The sequence below is a fragment of the Phoenix dactylifera genome, chromosome 3, assembly GCF_051530095.1.
Source record: "Phoenix dactylifera cultivar Ajwa chromosome 3, Ajwa_hap1_PhDact_Kaust_v1.1, whole genome shotgun sequence".
Taxonomy (NCBI): domain Eukaryota; kingdom Viridiplantae; phylum Streptophyta; class Magnoliopsida; order Arecales; family Arecaceae; genus Phoenix; species Phoenix dactylifera.
Genome location: NC_143192.1, coordinates 43,493,114 through 43,513,323, shown reverse-complemented (window position 1 = coordinate 43,513,323; position 20,210 = coordinate 43,493,114). Strand labels below are relative to the sequence as shown.

At 36.1% G+C, this 20,210-nt stretch overlaps 1 protein-coding gene across 1 annotated transcript; it reads right to left on the bottom strand.

Annotated features, from left to right (window-relative positions):
- Positions 1–6,493: 6,493 nt before the first annotated feature.
- On the bottom strand, positions 6,494–11,421 carry CYP87A2 (cytochrome P450, family 87, subfamily A, polypeptide 2). The gene is made up of 9 exons (XM_017844513.4): positions 10,793–11,421; positions 10,363–10,687; positions 10,124–10,273; positions 9,750–10,001; positions 9,557–9,646; positions 8,415–8,493; positions 8,220–8,326; positions 7,220–7,350; positions 6,494–7,116 (listed from the first exon to the last, which is right to left on the bottom strand). The coding sequence occupies exons 1-9, from the start codon at positions 10,993–10,995 to the stop codon at positions 7,026–7,028; spliced, it is 1,428 nt and encodes a 475-aa protein (XP_017700002.3). The 5' UTR covers positions 10,996–11,421; the 3' UTR covers positions 6,494–7,025.
- Between the last annotated feature and the right edge of the window lie 8,789 nt (positions 11,422–20,210).

Sequence of the window (20,210 nt, the reverse complement as noted above, 5' to 3'; positions counted from 1 at the left end):
GGAGCTTTTGGAGGTAGAAAAGTATTATTTTAGCTCTTCAAAAATATTTTAGAATAAAAAAAATAGTTGGTAATAATTTCGAAAATCTGTTTTAACATTTTTAGAAAGCTAAAAACAGTTTTTTGAAAGAAGCTCCATTTTGCAGCTTTCCGAAAAATCTATTTTGAGCTTTGTAGGAAAGCTATTTTTTAACCAAAATATTCATAATAAAATATAACAATTAAATACTTTGTTTCTTATAAACCTAAAAATCTGCTGGAGCTCTAACAAAGAGCCCTAGCTGAGGATCAAACTCCCTTCCGTGCAAGAAAAGGTATTCTTGTTTCCTATTATTGTATTATACTATAAATATAATATTATATTACATTATATCATAATATATTAATATGTTATGTTAAATAATTTAATATTGTGTTATATTATAGAAAAATAATGTACGCTAATAATTATAATATTTTGTATCTTTATTAGTGTATTATACTATAAATATAATATTATATTACATTATATCATAATACATTGATATGTTATGTTAAATAATTTAATATTATATTAAATTATTATGCTAAGTATATAATGTTATATTACTATATTATAATAATATTATATTGCATTACAGTAATATTATACTACATCATATATTTATGTAATAATATATGTTATATTTTACTATGCTATATTGTATAATACTATATAATATTTTTTATGGTAATTTTGTCATGCAAAAGTACTTTCTCAGTTTGTTTACTAAATATATGTTAATATTGCAGAAGATCCGGCGACGTTTTTATGCTAATCATAGCGTCGCAGAAGCGTCGGCGATACCGGAGTGGGAAAACTTTTTGCCGAAACCGGGATTTGCCGACGCTTTTTGCCGACGCGTTAAAGCGTCGGCAAATACTGTTTGCCGACGCCTTAAGCGTCGGAAAAAATCGTCGTGGCACGCGGGTGACGCCTAGGCCGACGGTTTTTACCGACGCTTTAAAGCATCGGAAAATGTAATTATTTAAAAAAAATAAAAAAATCAAACTCCATAAATTTACATATATCATAAAACACACATTATACAATATGAACCAAACATTCAAATTACATTGATATTGACACAAACATTCAGATCATTCGAAATATTTATATTGTCATATCTGATTAAATTTACATAAAAAGTTATGAACTACAATATACTTCAAAAATATAAAAAATATATACATATCAAACTCTATAAAAAAATAATTTACAAAGTATCAGGGACGGGATTCAGCTCCATCATCATCATCTCTGCGAGCATTTGAAGTATCAGAAATCTACAAAAAAAAAAGAGAAACATTAGATATTTGTAAAAATGGGATACATTAACTTATACATCATAATTGATAATATGTAAAGTATTCAAATATATATAGTTAATTACCTGAGAAGGGAGAAATCGTTGTAACAAAGATGAAATATTCGTAAGCTGAGACTGCAAATTTTCTTGGTTCGGCACTGGATCTCGACTTATTTATCCAACTTTTGTCCATTCTATTAAAATACTGATTGAGCTGCAACTAATATAAAAAAAAATTAGACAACTGAAAGGAAGAACATGCTCAATAATACATACAATTGCATGTGACCCATACGCAGCCAGCATGCCAACGAAGCTTGGATCAGCATAAGGATAAGGAACGCAAGCCTGTTACAGAAACACCACAATAACCATCAAACATATGCAGAAGCATACACATGAACATAGAAATATGTGGTTACAAACGGTCTAAAGCAGTCAAGACCACTTAAAATTTCAAGAATATGGCATCAACTTACAAAAGGCCGGCTATAATCGGGTCTTGGAGGTACAAAAGCAGCTTCTGGAGTCCCCAGAGATAAACCTGAGTTCATGGGACCCTCAACCCGCTTTCCACATGTAGTGTAAACCCATGTTTCCTGTAGTATAAAGTACCACAACACTTTACAAATGTAGTTACCAAATAGCAAACAACTTTTTATAAAAGCTCTAACTTTAACAGCTCTACCTCCAAAAGCTCTACAACCAACAGCTCCCCCAAACAAGGCCTTAGTAGTTAAGCTATATGTATACTTACTATATTAACCCGTTTGGCATCCCTTTCAATTTTTCTTATTTTCAAAAATAAAAAATAAAATTTTGCTTCTATTTTATTTATAATTTTTTAAAATAAAATTATTTTTAATATAGTAAATTATTTTTTGAAAAATAAATATAATTACGGTGGCCGAGAGAGTAATAACCGTAGTGGTTGTACAATAGGGTACTAGCAATGTGGTGATAGCAATAGCAATGGTGGAAGCATCGACATCTTGTACAATAACGATATAGCGAAAGTTGTAGGGTGGCGATGACAGTGGTAGTGTAATGATAGAAGACATTATAGCAATAGTAGTAGCGATGGTGATGATGGGAACAAATGGGGTTGTGTGATAACGATAATGGAGACGATGATGGATATAGGAAAAAATAATAACGACAATGATGACGGTGGTAGTGGAAACAACAAAGGTGGTGGTAGAGATGACTATATCGTGATGGTGGTGGTGGTGATAAAGGCAATAGCGGTGACGTGGTAGGAATGGTGAGGGTAATGAGGGCTCGTTTGGTTCGCGGAAAAAGAAGGGGGGAAAGTGTGGTCAACGGGAAAGTAATAAGATGCCTCTTGTTTGGTTGGAGTTTTCAAAGAAGTGATAAGGAAAAGTTGTATTTCCATGGGAATATGGTTCCCACATTTCATAGAAAAGACTTTTCCATGAGAAACATGTGAAAGTTACATTCCCATGAGGTGGGAATCATTCCATTTTTATTTTTTTCCAAAAAGACCCTTCATCATTAAAGAAGTATTAAAGAGACATTAAAGACCTAATTTTTATTAAGGGTATAATAGGAATTATACATGATTTTTTCAGAAAAGTGGATGGTCAACCAAACATAAGTACTTTGGAAATCTGTTACTTTCCCATGGTTAACCAAACATGCCAAAAGTACTTTTCTAGACATTTTTTTCCTAGGAATCTGCTTCCCAGGAATCATATTCCTATGAGAGAAAATATTTCCCGCAAACCAAACAAGCCCTCAGGTGGTGTTGGTGATGTTAGTAAAAGCCATGATATTCTTATTTTTAAAAATAATAAAAGTAAAAAAAATAATCATCTTTAAGAAATAATAAATAAATAGAAAATAGAAAATAAAAATGATAGTACCAAACATGCTTTTTGCCATAGTTTCTATGATTTTGTCCTTTACAAATAAAAAAATAAAGGCAGTGCCAAAGAAAAAGTTAGGGTTTTATTATATTATAAAGTGTGAATGAGCAATTAAGAGAGTTCCATTTTTTTGAAAAAAGATGTAGCTGTACACATGGTCAGTATAAATAATGGCACCGTAAACTAGAAATAACACTTTTCTTGACATGGACAATGAGGTTTGATTTGTTGTTAAAGTGGGAATTTTTTTTTTGCTGATAGATGTATAAATTTAGCATTTCTCATGAATGTACGTATGTGAAAAGAGTGAGGAGTCTATAAATAATTTCAAACCTCATCAATGTAAACGTTTATGAATTTAGCTTTGTGCTGGTTTATGCACAATCATTTATGCAAACATAGTATCTGCAAACATTCAGCTAAAGTGTTTTAAGAAAGCAAGTGATATAAAACTCAAAGTTGGGCTGATAAAGGTATATTTTAGCATGGTATAATAAAGTTAACATATGACGAGGATTGCATGAAATTATATTATGATTGCAAACATAGTATTTATAAATAATCAGCTAAAAGGTTTTAAGAAAGCAGGTGATATAAAACTCGAGGATGGGATGATAGAGGTAGATTTTAGCATTGTAACAAAAATAGTATATGATCCGTATCATATGAAATCGTGCATGTTTGTTCGTGTCAAATGAAAGAATCTTTCATTAGGTACTGAAAATTTGTAAATGCAAAGAGTTTGATGGAGAGGGGAAGAGCACAAACATTTTAGGTTTTAGATATTGTGGCTCACACAATTGTCATCTTGGTTGGGGGTTGAGAGGGTAGTTAAGGAGTATGTCTTCCATGGCAGAAGGATCTAAGATTTCAGCTGATGCAGGGGGGGAGAGGAAGGGGACAAAAATAATGACTTATAATCCATAATCCATTTCTCAAATAAAATTTAAAATACAATTTTCATAAAATATACATCAATTTGCTTGTTCTCATAATAAGTGCACGAATCACAAATAGGGTGTTAAAACAAATATAATTCTAAAGTTGCTGAACTTTTTCTTTTCTTCTTTTTTTTTAACAGAAGAGATGCTTAACTTGTTAATTCTAACGCATCAATAGCACAGAGTAGGTACCCTACGTCTAAGTTAGAATTAACGCATAAGCATCTTAGTAGATCTTTATCAAAATCCCACAAAGAAACATTGGAGAAATACAAAAATCCTTAACAAGGAAAGAAAACAAAGAAGATGGTTGGCTTGGCCTGGGGAGGGGGCATGTCTTGCTACTTATCCATGCTTCCCATCCCTTCCTTTTGTTGATTTTCTATTTTTTTTTCCAGGCCACCCAATTACCAGTGTGGTTCCATTAGCTTTGGGTTACCAGGTTCGTATAACTTTATTATCTTTAAAAAGACCACTTAATATTAGTTTTCTAGCTAGTTTACTAGTATCCTAATAACTAGGGAAGTCAATACTGCGTTCAATTTTTATTTTTTGCTAAAGGTCATGCAACCCATGATGCTGTCTAAGTTAATCCCAGCCTGTAACATAAATCAATACTGAAAGAAGGGGAAAATTTGAGCCTGTGCATACAAGAAAAACTCCATGTCTTTTCCTTAGATGTTCTCTAGCATATCTTAGAAGGACAGATTATGGGAAGGCAAAAGGACAAACAAAGTCATGCATGCACTCAGCTTGAAGAAAGTTCCTAATCATCCCTTATTCTTTTGCTGGAAAAAATATTAAACAAATGAAAATTTATGAATGAAAAGAATGCAACCAAGAAGCAACTTCACATGAGACTTGCGTTGCACGTAATAGATATATATGTAATCATAGATGTGCTTATAGGAGCAGATTAAATTAACGAAGCACTATAAGCATGGAGACTACATAGACATTAAGCAGCTTAGAATCAGCTTCTTGTGTTACATATAGTATATTAAGAAAAAAACAACTAAATAAAGGATGAAATTTAAGCTAAGACCAAGGAGAATAATCAACTTTTCACGAGACACTTGGCATTATATATAGTACAGGTACGCTCATTAAAAGCAATTAGTACTCAAAGAAAAACAAATAATTGCATAAAAAGTCAAGCAGACTTAGGAGTCTAAGTACTTAAATCAATCCGAAGAAAAAAAAATCCAGCATGGTGGTTGAAGTGAGTTGAGTAGGCCGGTGTCCATGTGATCCATGCCAAAGTTCAATTAATGTTAGATCTAGGGTACAGATTTTCTGGTTTATTTAATTAAAATGATCAGGACCGGACCAAATTGAGACCAAGTTGAGTTGGGTCTGGAAATCATGTCATTACAATGACAGACAGCATTCTTCATTTAGCGATGGAGATCAGCCTTGTTACAAGTGGTGAATAACCTAAACACACACACACACACAAAAGAAAAGGAAGCTGGATAAATGATAGAAACAGTTTGTCTTACTAAAGAGAGATTCTATGGAAAGGCTTGGATCCTCTTTCCTACTCAAAATCCAAGGAGATCTTGGTGGCTGTTTCTTTGCAAGGGGAAGTGGGTTATTACTTGCAAGTCCAGCCGCCATGCGTGTCTAGTAATCTCGTGCATCTTTTTTCCTTGTAATGGAAACGTTATCGAAATGGTGGCAGATGCTATGAGCCTATTGTTCTATAAGCGGAACGTAATCTATCGTGTCATTCATCCCTCAGCCAATCACTGGTTCCACAAAGTTTTAAAAGATACGCTGCTAATGGGCTTTTTCTCTATAGATTTCTAAGATCTACGAGCTATCAGAAGAAATAACAGTGCATATATATATATATATATATAGATACTTGACACCTGGTTCCTTGATTGACCCTAATTTGATGTTAATTCTCTATTGACCAAAAGTTTAATTCCTGCTCCATAATTCTTAGACTGTTCGCATATTTGTATTTAACTCTACACACACTTACAAAGTAACTTTGTGCACACAGCTATAAGTGTATACAGAGATGCAGGATAGCATAACTGTGTACGAAAACTAGTATAAGTATATGCAATATAAATACGTGAATCTGCAAACTCTGTATGAGCGTGGTTAGACTAAAAATTAAATACCAAAGGTCAAAGGACTGATTATAAAATGGCGCCGGTTATTAAGTTCCTCTGGTGCATATATCTTAGCGACAAGCTTATCATAATTAACGTCCATGCACCATCTTGAAGGGATATATATATATATATATATATATATATATATAAAGATGTTGGATATTAAATGAGGTACATAAAGGGTTTCTACTCTGCCTTTTTTTTTTCTTCTTTATTTTTCCGAGTGGGGATAAGACTTTGCATTATTTTGGGAAGTGGTGGCATATACTGATATTGCATTGGTAGTCCAATGTCATTATGTTGTGTCCAAGGAGAAGAGTTGCTAATCCCCTCAAGTTTTGGTTCTTCAAAGACCACTAATCAGATATGGACCTGAATCATATGTTTCATGGTCATTAACTCAATCAACATACCCTTTTCCATGCTCTTGTGTACTCTGCAGACTTGGTACAAAAGGGATTAGCAGCTGACAATGTAGAAAACACCTTTTGTGGACATCTGAAAACAAGAACTTATCCAAATCTAGCTATTACATGATAAGAAAACCATATAATTTCCTAGTAATTATACTTTCAGGTACTCTAAACCTAGTGCTCTCTGAAACCCCTGAACACCACTCTATTTTCTACTGAGTAAATTCGCTTGTGTTGCGTATTTTCTATCCAGACTTGCATGTAGCACTACATTAAAACCCCTCTCTTACAAGTTTCCAGGAACCAAGCAACTTTGATCAGCATCAAGTTTTAGGGAGGAGCTGGATGTGATATCCATCGGGAAATCCTAAACCCGGGGTTCGAACCATGTTCCCTCCTCTGATAGCCCTCCACCTGCCCAAAAACAGAATCACAAATAAATAGATCCGCTTGCTACATCAAAATTAGATGTTAATTCCACAAAATGATGCTCAAAGCTGCCTTAAGGAAGCAATACTTGTACTTAGTAACCAAGCAATGGAGGAAGATGGCCATCTGAAGCTTGGTGAAGTCAGCCCCCACACAGAATCTTAACCCCCCTCCAAAGGCCATGAAATTTTTTGACCCACCAGTGAGTTCCAACTTGTCCTGTATTCCAAGGATACACTGTTACAAGGCATTACATGATCTGTGATGAAAGCAAGGAGAGTTCTTAGATCTTGACATGCCTGGGTCTAGGAAGAGTAGACCTGGGGCAAAGCTATCATCTCTAACTTAATTTATTAGCAAGATCTAGACCATGGCCCATCCTACTACTTATAATAAGATGCTAGTATACAGAAATCACACAATCCTCATCCTTCGGTTATTTCTCATTAAAGGTCATGACATCTGTCAAAGCTTGACACCAGCATTAAACTACAATAAGGATAAATTTATTTATAGAGAAGCAAGCAAAGTTGTTAACTAATTTTTTATCCAATTGGTCATCATCTCTTTTTTTTTCTTTTCTAGATATGCTTTATTATTGCTTGATTTCATGGAATTCAATAACCAACTCTACAACCATGTAAGGATAAATTTATAGAGAAGCAAGCAATAAAGGGTAAATATATTTATAGAGAAGCAAGCAAAGGTGTTAAATAATTTTTAATCCAATTGGTCTTCTTATTTTTTTAATAGATGCGTTTTATTGCTTGATTCCATGGAATTGAATAACCAACAACCATGTAAGTTGAAAATGATATTCGACATTAAGATGATAACTGTTACGATAAACCAGGCTATTTGCTGGATTCTTTTTTTTAAAATAAGACTGGATGTTATTTTTGAACTACCAAGGAATGATGAAGATTTGATCACTGCAACACCAGGCAATAACTTGGGAGCCGATAGTCTTCTGCCATTTTAGATGCAAGCATCTTCTCATGAAAATACTACAAATACTGATGCTACTATTTTGAGAAGACTGCAACTACTTATATATGCTACTTAGCCGAACGCTAAGTGATACCAACCTTCCACCTCCATGGATTGAAGGCAAGTGGATCCTCGTATATCTCTGGATTCAAGTGCACTGCAGGAGGACAGACCATAACCCCCCATCCTGCTGGAATTGTAAATCCTGTGCCAATCACAAGTTGCACAAGTGGAATGTGAGACCTCGGAGGCCAATAAAAAGACACCGTGCCTTGACTCAGTTACCAACATACCTTTTATCTTAATATCTTCCATTGTTTTTCTAAAGATTCCTGGTACGATATTCGCCAATCTGGCCGTTTCATTAATAACCTTAAAATCAGGCAGATACGCACGCATATCAGTGCACAGATTCCAAAAGATTCAGGCATGCAATTTGGCAAAAAGAGATAACAAGCATTGCAACTTGACCTCATATCTCAGAAGAGGCGATGTACTTTCTTTCTTTGAGGATTAGATTATTCATTTGATGTATAGAAGCACTCGCATTTGACTAAACTTATGAGCTATAGAAAGGAAATCTTGAGTAATAAAGTGCAAATAGTTTGGGGGAGTTCTCTTCTCCCCCTATTACATTAAAAAAAAGAGAGTAATTAAGTGCAAATTGCTTCTCAAGATAAAGCCACTATCACAAGAAGCCGGAGCGTGAACGATAATTCAAGGTGGAAAAATCTTGCAATTCAATCTTTTCAATGCTTAGGAAATTTGCTTATAATGCAACTTGCATGTAATCACAGATAACTAGAGATTTAGAGATCAGCAAGCAACTAAATATACACTGAGGTGCCAATATGATAAAATGACATCTGTTGAAACTTAAGACTATAGCCTAGTGGCTAAACACCTTCTTCATATGACAGGAGGTTCCGGATTTAAGTCATCGCTGTTATTTCTCTAGTGTTTGACACAAGTAATATCAAAATACTCTCTTTTTTTTCGATGAAGAGGGAGGCAAAGCCACTCGGCCTTTATTAGAAAAGAGGAGCTTATAGAAACTATATATAAAAAATTTGCAAGAAAGAAAAATACGAAGAGCAATAACTTTTTTTTTATAAAAGATAGTGGTCCGTAAGTAGAACAATTTCATAAGTAAATTTGTTAAACTATTCAACTAGCCGAACAATTTCATAAGTAATTTGAAAAATTTCTATACTTTCAGTGCAACCATATAAGTTTTGTATCATGATGTGAGCCAGCTTTATTCTGAAGGATAGATCAATGTCTGTCAAAGTGAATACTCAACACCCAATCTATGGTCATGTTAACTGATGGTCTCCCATCTAGAAAAGGAGATCGGAACAAAGAAAAGAAAGAAAAGAGGAGAAGGAGAAAAAGGAAAAGGTATCTCAGTCTGTTAATCACTAAGTCGACTCACCTGAAATGTAAAGCTCATGGATTTGTACTCATTCCATGTAATTCCAGAATCTGGATTCTCCCGATTTTTGAGAATCGCTTCATGCTCCTCCTGATAAAGGCCACTTCTTTTATGGTCTTTCCAAATCGACATATTTCATGAACAAAAGAATCTTAAATTGGAAGTAGCTCTCATCTTTCCCGATATCACTTACCGTCAACTCCTCCAGTACTCTAGGATGGTCAGTGAGAAGTTTCATCGCTGCAGTGAGAGCCAAGGATGTAGTTTCAAAACTTGCAAAGAGAAGCACAAACATCAAATCTAGAGCAATTGTCTCTGTTATGACTGGTCTTTCTTTCTTTAGTTCTTCGATAACAGAGTCGAAGAAGTCCACGCATTGCCTTCTTGGTGAGTTCTGCCTCTCCTTTAGCATAGTCTTAAGCACTTTCATTGCATTCTTCCGCCCCTGAACAATTTAAAAGAGTCGCTGGTAATCACCAAAGACCGAAACAAAAAAAAAAAAAAATAGCAGCACGCGCATTTGAGAAGCAATGACAAAAATTGTGTATCAGTTTCTCGCCGAGATACCTGCATACATTGGTGGTAAGCAGTTCCTGGAATGTTTACTGGAAATGAAATTAGTCCCCGTATGAATGCAACAAAATTTTTCCTCAAATTTTCTGACGAGCTGGATGGGTCATAACTGATCAACTTCTTGGCAGTGAGATCAAATATCATCTATGATAGGGGGAAAGTTAGAAATGGATATGAAGTATAAGAACAGAAAAAGCAGCTGAAGCTCAATAGTTTCAGGGTTCTAAATTCACCTTTGATGTGGCTTCTTTCAATTCGACACTTGGCTGGCCTGACCATGAGCTAAGACTATTCGATACGGACTTCTCCACATCATGGAGCAGATTCTCTTTTAAGCTCTCAGGTCCAAAGAGCCGAAGGACCAAGCTTTTGAGGTACTTATACATGAACCCATGCAACGAGCCCACATTGTCGCGGCCAAAGATCTCCGTGAAGGTGTCCGGGTACCAGCTCTGAAACAACTTTCCTTCTTGCTGGAATACGAAGTGATTGAGCTCCGGGTCGGTCGACACCACTAGAGGGCGCCCAACCAAACTGGTCTTAAATACTGGCCCATATCTAAAATTCATTGAGAGAGAGAACATTGATAAGGTTATAGAACAACATATAGTTTTAAACTAGAGATGACGAATTAGAGTTCGTGATGGAATGGAGCTTAATTACTTCTCCATTCTCTCCTTGACAAAGGGAGGGACGTCCGATGTAGCGTTCGGTGTGAAGAACTGAAGGGTCTCTCCAATCAACGGCAGGCCCATGGAACCAGCAGGGAGCCTTCCACTGCATCTGGGATTCCTCCATCTGTAAGCCCATTGAATGAGCCATATGGCGAGGAGAACTCCGCCGAACATGGCTACAGAAGCCATCATATTTATAGGTTTAGCAAGTCAAAAGGCAGTTACTGATATAGTTTTATAGGAGCAGTAGTGGGGAAGGAAGAGGGAGAGGAATGGAGGTATCAGATATGGGTGCACATGGCAAGGTAGGAGGAGGAGAGGTGTGGCTCAAAGTTTATGCTCTTCAGAGCATGAGAGAGCTGCTTAAATAGAGAAGCCAACAGCTAGAAAGTATAATATTAAAATGGAAAATAAGGTGTCTTGCCTCAGTTTATGGCTTAGTTTGGTTGCTGAGGGAGCTGGAGAAGTAGTTGGAGATAAGAATAATGTGATATTGCATGGTCTGTATCAAGACTGCGTATTCTTCCTGGTCAAGTGGGTGTGTTGAAAGAAAGAGAAAATCATATATTCATATTAATCTCGCAACCATCTGATCAAAATCTTTCGCACCCAACTTTCTATAATTTTTCTCTGTTCCATTTGACCCAAGTGTGAAGGCATCAAAGCCACCTAGTTCTTTCTTATAGGAAGTTAATTGGGGTCCTATGGAGGACCACACACGTATTCGCTTGCGTCGGAAGCACATGGGTCCACTACACTTCATAAAATTAAGCAAGGCTTGTATATTAAACCTAGCATGCATGACCAGGGCAAAAGGAAGTTGATAGGATGCTTCCTGATTCCAATGGCTCTGTGGACAGCTTTGCTGCATTTCTGAGAAGGCTATACTGACGCACGTCCCATTGCTCCTTGCATAATATGATTACACCATCCTGTGGTGTAGACTAAAGTTAACATGTTCCTCATACCCTCTACTTCAATCCATCAATATCCAAGAACCTAACAAGCAATGATTTGGCCAAGACATGCAAACCAAGTTACGGGGCAGACGTATGACCAAATAATATATGCATAAGTATGTACATACATACATACATACATACATACATACATACATACATACATGCATACATACATAGATATAGATCGTGATAAAAGCTATATATGTCATCATGGACCAGTCCTGTCAGTTTAGAGCAGTTTTAACTAGCGTGTTCCAAAGGATCAGTGTATCAGTGCATATGGTCAGCTTTGCCATGGTAGGAGGTGTTTGGTTTCATTTTGTCTTCTCATGTTGCACTCTCAACCGTGAACCTGTGACCATCGATGCTTGATGGGGTCAGCGTTGCACGATTGCTGTTTGAAGGGGCTGATGCAGAACCGAAGGAGCACAAGGCACGCGGGTATCAAAATCTTTGTTTAGATCTCTCTTTTTTCTATTTTAAGGATGGCAAACCTCGCTGCTAGATTTGAGACGATAGGAATGGAAGGATCAGATATAAAAGCACCATAAAAATACTTGGAAGCAGTTGGCTACCACCAACCCCCTAGATCTTACCAAGATCCATGCTATATCCTCTGGCATCCACTGTGACGGGGATGGCCAAACAGAACCTCCTGAACATCCTTCTCCTGTTTCCGGATGTCTCGGGAAATCACCATTTACCAACGTCTAGAGACCTCAACTCCCCCTGATTTCGTGGTTACTGGCTACTAGTCATTTCAACTCTGGTCTCTAATAAGGACTACATTTATGGCCAGTATTGGAAGTACACAAACACAGAACTACATCGCATCCAGGGTCTTGGAGGAATGGAGCGGGAGCTTTGTCGGAGATGCGGGGGGCCGGTAAGTTTGTCTCTATCCAGTTTGATGTCTGCATAAGCGACAGAAATGACTGAGAGGGATTGATGGAAAGATTTCTAGTTAATTTATGGGGTAGCTTTCATAGGTCAGTCATGACAAGGGATTGCTTAACCGACTGGCTAGGCTTTGGAGAGCTGGTCTTCTCGTAGGGAATGCATTCAAAGAACAGCTCATCCTTTGCGGTCAATTACCTAGAAGATCCACGCCGATGACAGAAAGATGCTTTTCGTTTGTTCTTAGTTTGTTTTTCTTGCTCTCTCCGCGTGAGAGCGAATAAGGAGAACCTTCCTAGCAAAAGAAAATAAAATAAGGAGAACCAGTGCACGGATGATAAAAATACACAAAGAATATTAGAGAAAACAAGCTATGACGATTCATTGACGCAAGTGAATCCATGGAAAAGGAAAGCATGCTTGTTCTTTTGAAATATTTCGTCGGTGTCGGAATGGGAGGTTTGGCAGGCTTATACAGACTGGTTGGTGATGAGAGAATCGGTGAGTATTTCATGTTCAATGGAGGTCTTCAGGCTCATAGTTATGGTGTTCCCTTTCTTGGCATTTACCAAAAAAAAAAAGAAGAAGAAGAGAAAATGTTTTTATTAGTTCTCACAATTAAAATTACAAATCTGAATTATATGGAGCATTGAAAATTAGATGATGTTATTGATCTCAAAAGAAGATGAAGAAAGCTGACAGATTTGCTGTCTTGATTGATCTAATTATCAAACAGGAGAGTTTCCCTTTTTTTTTGGGGGGGGGGCTGAAAGAGAGTTGGCCTTTAAGCCACCAAAATTGAACTCATCATCAATTAAAAGAGAAAAAAATGAAGTAATTTTTTATGGCTACCAGCAATACTCGCATAAAAGGAAAGAAGCTAACAATCGAAAGCTCAAAGAAGCATTGGCTTGCATAAAGTCAAAGATTCTGAATGCTGACGAAAAATATGATGACGTATGCATTTGGAGGAAAAAAAACGATTTAGTATGCCTGCATTCTCGCTGCTACATTCGAATTGGCATATTGTGAGTTGTGTCATTTGATGAATCATAATGCATGGTGCTCGTACTCGTATGGTTGATATTTTTGAATGATTTTTCCGAGTTAGCATAGTATATAGCGCTAAACACCAATGACTATGGGAGAAACCACAACTTATAAATTATTAAATGTAAAAGAAAAAAATCCTAAACTATTAAATACTATCTTTACAAAAGCTATGCCATTGCTAATGATGATCATAGTATAAATGTCACGTTCAAGGGGTTAATTTATAAGTTAAATTGAAGAGTAAGAAGCATCCTCACCATTTCTGGGTGATTGGGTGGATGATAGCTTCAGCTATATGTACGGGTAAAACAGAAATGGTTGATTATCCTTAAAAGGTGTAAATTTTCAGAACATTTATACATGTTCTCATGCTTAAAAGAGTTTGCCACATCATTCCAGGGATGTTATAGTTTTACAATAACAATGCAATGGTCCATAAATCAAGAGTTATGATCGGAGGAATGACATCACAACACTCAGGTCCGAAATGTGACACGGTCTCATAAGCTCTAGAGCGATGCCCTAGAGATCATGTTAGGCCTGAAAAATTTATCACAACCTTAATATCCATGAACAATAATGATATCAATTCATAACGATGAATAAAGTTGATCCAAAATTTAATTATCCAACCAGTATTAGTGATGCTTTATCTATTCAACTCTTCCACCTTTGATCTCAACCATAACCAAGTACTACGCAACCTGCAATTCTGAAAAAAAAGAAAGAGGAAGAAGATTATAAGCTTTACATAAGAACTCCAAACTGCTACCGTCGAAGATGATCGCAGTCGGGGCCAACTGGCACCATACGTAATAACAAAATAATTAATTAGCAATATAAAATAAATATCATATCAATACTAGGAAAGCTCGTATAAATAATCGGCATATAAGTTCTCATTATCATTTTTTCAAAAAAAACATATATATATACGTATACATACATACATACATACATACATACATACATATATATATATATATATATATATATATATATATATATATATATCAAATATAACCAATTATTTAACAACAAATTCTTATGTCATGTCATCTATTTCTCATTAACTTGACTTTCGGCTTTGTACTAACCCAGATCATGACTTAGTCCAAATCTAACAAAAATTTCACGCATTAGCTCATAGACGCTATCTCATGCATTAGCTCGTAGAGGCTATCCCCATGCATCAAGCGCATGGACGCAATCCCACGCATAAGCTCGTAGAGGCTATCTCCATGTGTCAAGCCTATGGGCATTGTCCCACACATAAGCCCATGGAGGCTATCTCTATGCATTAATCCCATAGGTGCTATCCCACATGTAAACCCGTGGAGGCTATCACATGAATAAACTGGTAAAGACTATTCTATGACGAGGTTAGTCCAAACCATATTATGTCTGTCCGATTTACATGTTAATTCTGTCAAATTAGTTACTACTTATACAATGAATTTTTCTTAAATTCAAGGTGTTTTTGTTCACATAATCATTTTCTCAATATCTGATATGTATAATAACCATATGAATATATTTGTACGGAAAATCATATAAAATATACCATCACATGCCTAATTAAATTTATCGATATAAATCTCACGAGGCAAATCTAGCGGTAACGCACACGCACGCGCGCGCACATATATATATCGTGATCAAGTACAAGAATTCTTACCTCTATCGCAATCCAACGCAGCTGCGACGCTACCAATCCATACCTTATAATATATCTAGTTAATTTAATATTAATATAATATCAACTTATTGCTTATCAACCACTCATCGTATTAATTAAAAAATTATTTAGTAATTACTTAATTTTAAAGTTTTGATATTTGAACTATCTATATTCTCTATTCTTCTTTAATTGAAAATCAAAATAAATAAAGGGTCAGGGTCTTACCTCAATTTAGAAACTTGGGTATATGATCTCATTGGATTTTTTTCTATTCAGATGATTGTAGCCTCATATAAAATGAGGGCTTGACTATGAAAATAGATTTGTATAGGAAGCTATACAATGCCAGCTAGATTACAACGCCCCATTGTTTAAATCGTTCAGCACAACATAACTCAATCCATCTGATCAAGAAACATGTATCCAATAAGAAAAAGGACAATAAATCGAAAATTATCAATTATAGGTCCAATAGTAGCTGACAATAGTCAGGTGCAGAATGAATATGGTCGACTAGGTAGCAATGTCCGACAATTTGGATTAGTCCACTTTGACCAATCTAACTAATCAACTCATGAAACGAGAATCAAACCATGGTACATATAATATAATAAAGATTTATGATGATAGAGTCCGGCGGTGCTCAGCAATGGTCGGAGTAAGGCGAGCGCGAGAGATGGTCAGAGGGATACTAGTCCAGGACTCTCTACTGCACTCGACTTGGGTGCACAAAGAAAGCATCTGGGACCTTCCTACTAGGTCTATAGAATCATGCGAAGAGAGAATAACAGAAAAAAGAAAATCAAGAGAGAGGAGAGAGAAAGAAGAGAGAGCTCTCTCTTCTTCTCTGGAATAGAAAAATTTATTAACCGGGCTTCTCATCAAACTTTAACAATAAGTTCCTCTTGACCATTCTTTTTAACACCCAAGCTGTCTGACTAGGTGTTTTTTAACTCTCGGTCTCTCTTAACCACACATGACCAGCGGTGGAGGTGAAAGGAAAAGGACCGCATATTAAAGAGCTGGTCAACAAGCTCATATCCTTACACAAAAGTCCGCTGAGGGATCATGTGTTAAAATATCTTAAATTATATGCCAATAACTGTAAGTCGAAAGCAGAGTGCCTTTATCAATACATATAAATAAAAAAAATATCAAAAATAATTAAACCGATGGTAATACAATCATCATAGGTTTTAGTAAATTGCAACCTTTTAAAATTAGTCACATGTATTACGTGTGTCTAGTACTAGCAGCGACCAATAAAGAGAGAGAAGAGCAACGAAGCGTCCAAGGTCATATAGAAGAGCTAGGTTCTAATCAAATTCCGAGTTTGGCGGTCAAAATTCAAGAACCTAACATGCAGCATAATTATATGGGGCATTGACTAATAAGTGTTGCTAAGCAAATTGGTGCAATCACTTAGAAATTAACAATTGGAAGAATAATCTCTCTCTCTCTCTCTCTCTCTCTCTCTCTCTCTCTCTCTCTCTCTCTCTCTCTCTCTCTCTCACGTTTTTAATTACTTGGCAGTAATATTACTTCTCTATTATCGTTTGTATGTCTACTATTATAGCCAAAATGACTTTGTGGCTGCATACATAGTTTGAGCCTCCGCTTCATAGGAGTAAATCTATGAAGTGGTCTGAAAATACATTGCTGTTTTTCTAAAAATAATACAGTCGAGCAACATCTTGCGAGAAACGACATGATCATGTGACTGAAAGCTATGCACGGTTTCTCTCATGTGCAGTGCGCATGGGTCGACGGTGCTGGTCCGATCTGAAGATAAGTGGTTCAGTTCGGACCTGGATACGTTTCTCAAAACTTTTCGCCCTCCATTACCCTCTCCTTGTGTTTCCTGTGGAGCTAGCAGAAGGGACAGAAAGAGAGGGTGGACGCACGTCGATGCCAGATCTCTTCTCTTTCCCTCCACACGTCACCGTCGGGGGCATTGGGCAGATTGGCCTCCGACGTACACTCATCGTCGCCTTCCGAGAAAGGCGGAGCTATGGGGGCGATGCATGGGGAAGGGAGCCGGCATTGGCCTCGAAGGCGAAGTCTCTTACTCGTCAGGTAGATGACCCACCACTTCTGCACTTCCCTAATCCTGTTAAAATATTTGCAGAAGAAGAGAAAAATAAAAGAAAATAAGAGAGAAAAAAGTAATTTTATTTCTCTATTTCATCACATTCAGTACATTTTAGGGGTTATATACACTCATGAAGAAACTCTATATAAGAAAAATAATATAGGTTGATATAAGATCACACTAACAATCAAAAATATTATGAAAGATACAAGTTGCTATGTAATCCCTAAAATCACTATAACAAAATCATGCTAATATAGAAAAATAATATAGGTTGAAATAGAATCACGAGTGATGCACGTTGTTACGTAATATCAAAGATTATGCTAACAAATTCCTCATCTATCCTATGTTTAATCTCTCGTTACCAGATGCAGAAAAAAAAAATGAAGCGATTGTACAAAGTAGACTAGGTCTGGAAAGCAGAATCTATAGCTAGGAATCATGCTAGTTTCTTTAGGAGATTGTTGCACGCATTGATGAAAACACTGCTGATCGTTGCTTAGAAATTTAGAATTGGTAGACGAGTAAAGTTGTCCAAATTATTAATGTCATGCGTGTAGTGTTTTTAATGCAAGAATGGTAATCTAATGCTTAATATACAAGCGAACAGGTCAATGATCTCCTCTCCTCCATTTGGAGGATGTCCATGTTCAAACCTCGGTTTGTGTTTTTCCAAGTGTTCGACCTGTGCAATTTTTCTGCCATTGCTTCGAATAAAAAGAAGGTAGTTGAGATACGCATGCGGTGTTTTTAATGCAGGAATTAGTAGCATACACATTTAGTACGAATTAATAACACACACATACTTCTTCCTAACTTGTTCACAACAATCTAGTAGTTGGTACCCAAACGCAAGTTATAAACAAAATAGAAGTTGCTACAGCTGCTTGATGAGTTGAATTAGTAATGACACCCTATACAGGTTGTTGACTGTACTGGGCTGTTTTCTCGTTGCGTTTAATCGAGATGGGGTCACAAAAAATCTCAAATTAAACATGCTTGGTTGCTATTGTTAAAAGCGTTTTGATTAAATAAAAAAAGGACCAACGGGCCATAAAATCTGAATGGGAGTTTTATGAAAAACAGCTTGCTCCCTGTCTATCATAAAACTTGTTTGATGTAAAATCAGATTCATAATTATCTATTTGACAAGATTATAGATATATGAATCAAGGTTCGTCATCTTGGTGTCGGACTTTGTACCGATACCATACTAGCACGGTATCGATACGGCACGGTACCAAGTTTTTTTGACGTACTGAGTATTGATACGTCATTTGTACCAAGTACCGGTATCGAACTAGTACGATACATTCCGTATCGTCCGGTTCGAGTTGATATGATATAACATGATATGAACAATCCCAAGCTAGTGCAGAATGCACCTATGCTTGGATAAACACTAAAATTCAACGACCCTGATATTCTATAATGTTAGGCATCTTTGGTTAGAGACCTTAATCTCGCTCCATATACCATTTGAGCGAGCTCATGAGCAATGCACAAATTTAAGTTCATCAATTCAGTATGTATTCCATATTGAACTGCTAATTATCCATTGCTTGCATAGCATAATTGGATGGAAATGCTTTGAAGGTATAGCAGAGAGATTTAGAGTGTGGTCGATAATATATTTTTTCAAAAGCAAAGGCTCTATTGTAATAATGAGGTTTTAGATATGAGATTGAAATCCTGTTTGGTAGGCAAAACTTGCTACTGTGTCAGAAGACTATCTGAATGAAATGGTGTTGCATGAGGATCTTATTGTAAAGATTCGTTATAGTATTTGTTGTTTGCCTGACTCATTGAAATACAAACGATAAATTTTCTATAATCAAAACTAGCTATCAGAGTCTAGCCAAATAAGCATTGCAAACTAGTAATTGGCAATTAGACTTTACAAACTAGCTCATATAAGCTGCATATGGGTCTTTAAAATGAAATCATAATGATAATTGAAGTTTAGAATATCATTCTAAAACCTTTTAGTGGAATTGGCGGGCCCTAGAACATTTTTTAGATTAGCTCAACTATGAAAAGAGATTTATGGAAGCATAAAGAGGGACCATATCAGGCCTGATGTTTGGTGCAGTTAAATTAATTTGTAGTGCAAGAAGATGAACTACAATTTGCAAGTTAAATAGTGGCGATTGGATCTTTGATTAGGTCATCTACTGGATCAATTTGAAGAACAAAGGAGATATGCCCGGTGAGTAGGTGTTAGAAGTGGACAAATTGTAGCTGAAGAAGGAAAGGATAGTTATATGTTAGAGGGCATATGTGAGTAGCTTAAAGCACTTCGATTATCGGACGAAGCCTGCTGTGTACTAGCACAAACAATGCAGGATAACGGAAATAGGTCAGCAATTAAGGCCTTACTTGGTATTGAATCCCCTTTATGTTTTTTTTTTTTAAAAAAAAAAACATGAAAACAAAATTTGAGACAGAAAACTTATTTGATATTGTGATCTTTTTGTTCTTAAAATTATTTTCATATTTCTAAATTTTTGATAGTGAATTTTTTTGAGAAGAAAAATAAAAGAACATGTTATTGCCACCATCTCAAATCTACTTTCATAGCCATTTAGCATCACTACCCCTCTACCTATGACGTCAACCCCTCCGTTACCGCTGCCTACTTTTGCTAACTACAACCTTTTTATGTTCATCCAATTGGAGAGAGAAAAGAAATTTCTATTCAATTTGCTCAACTCAAAAC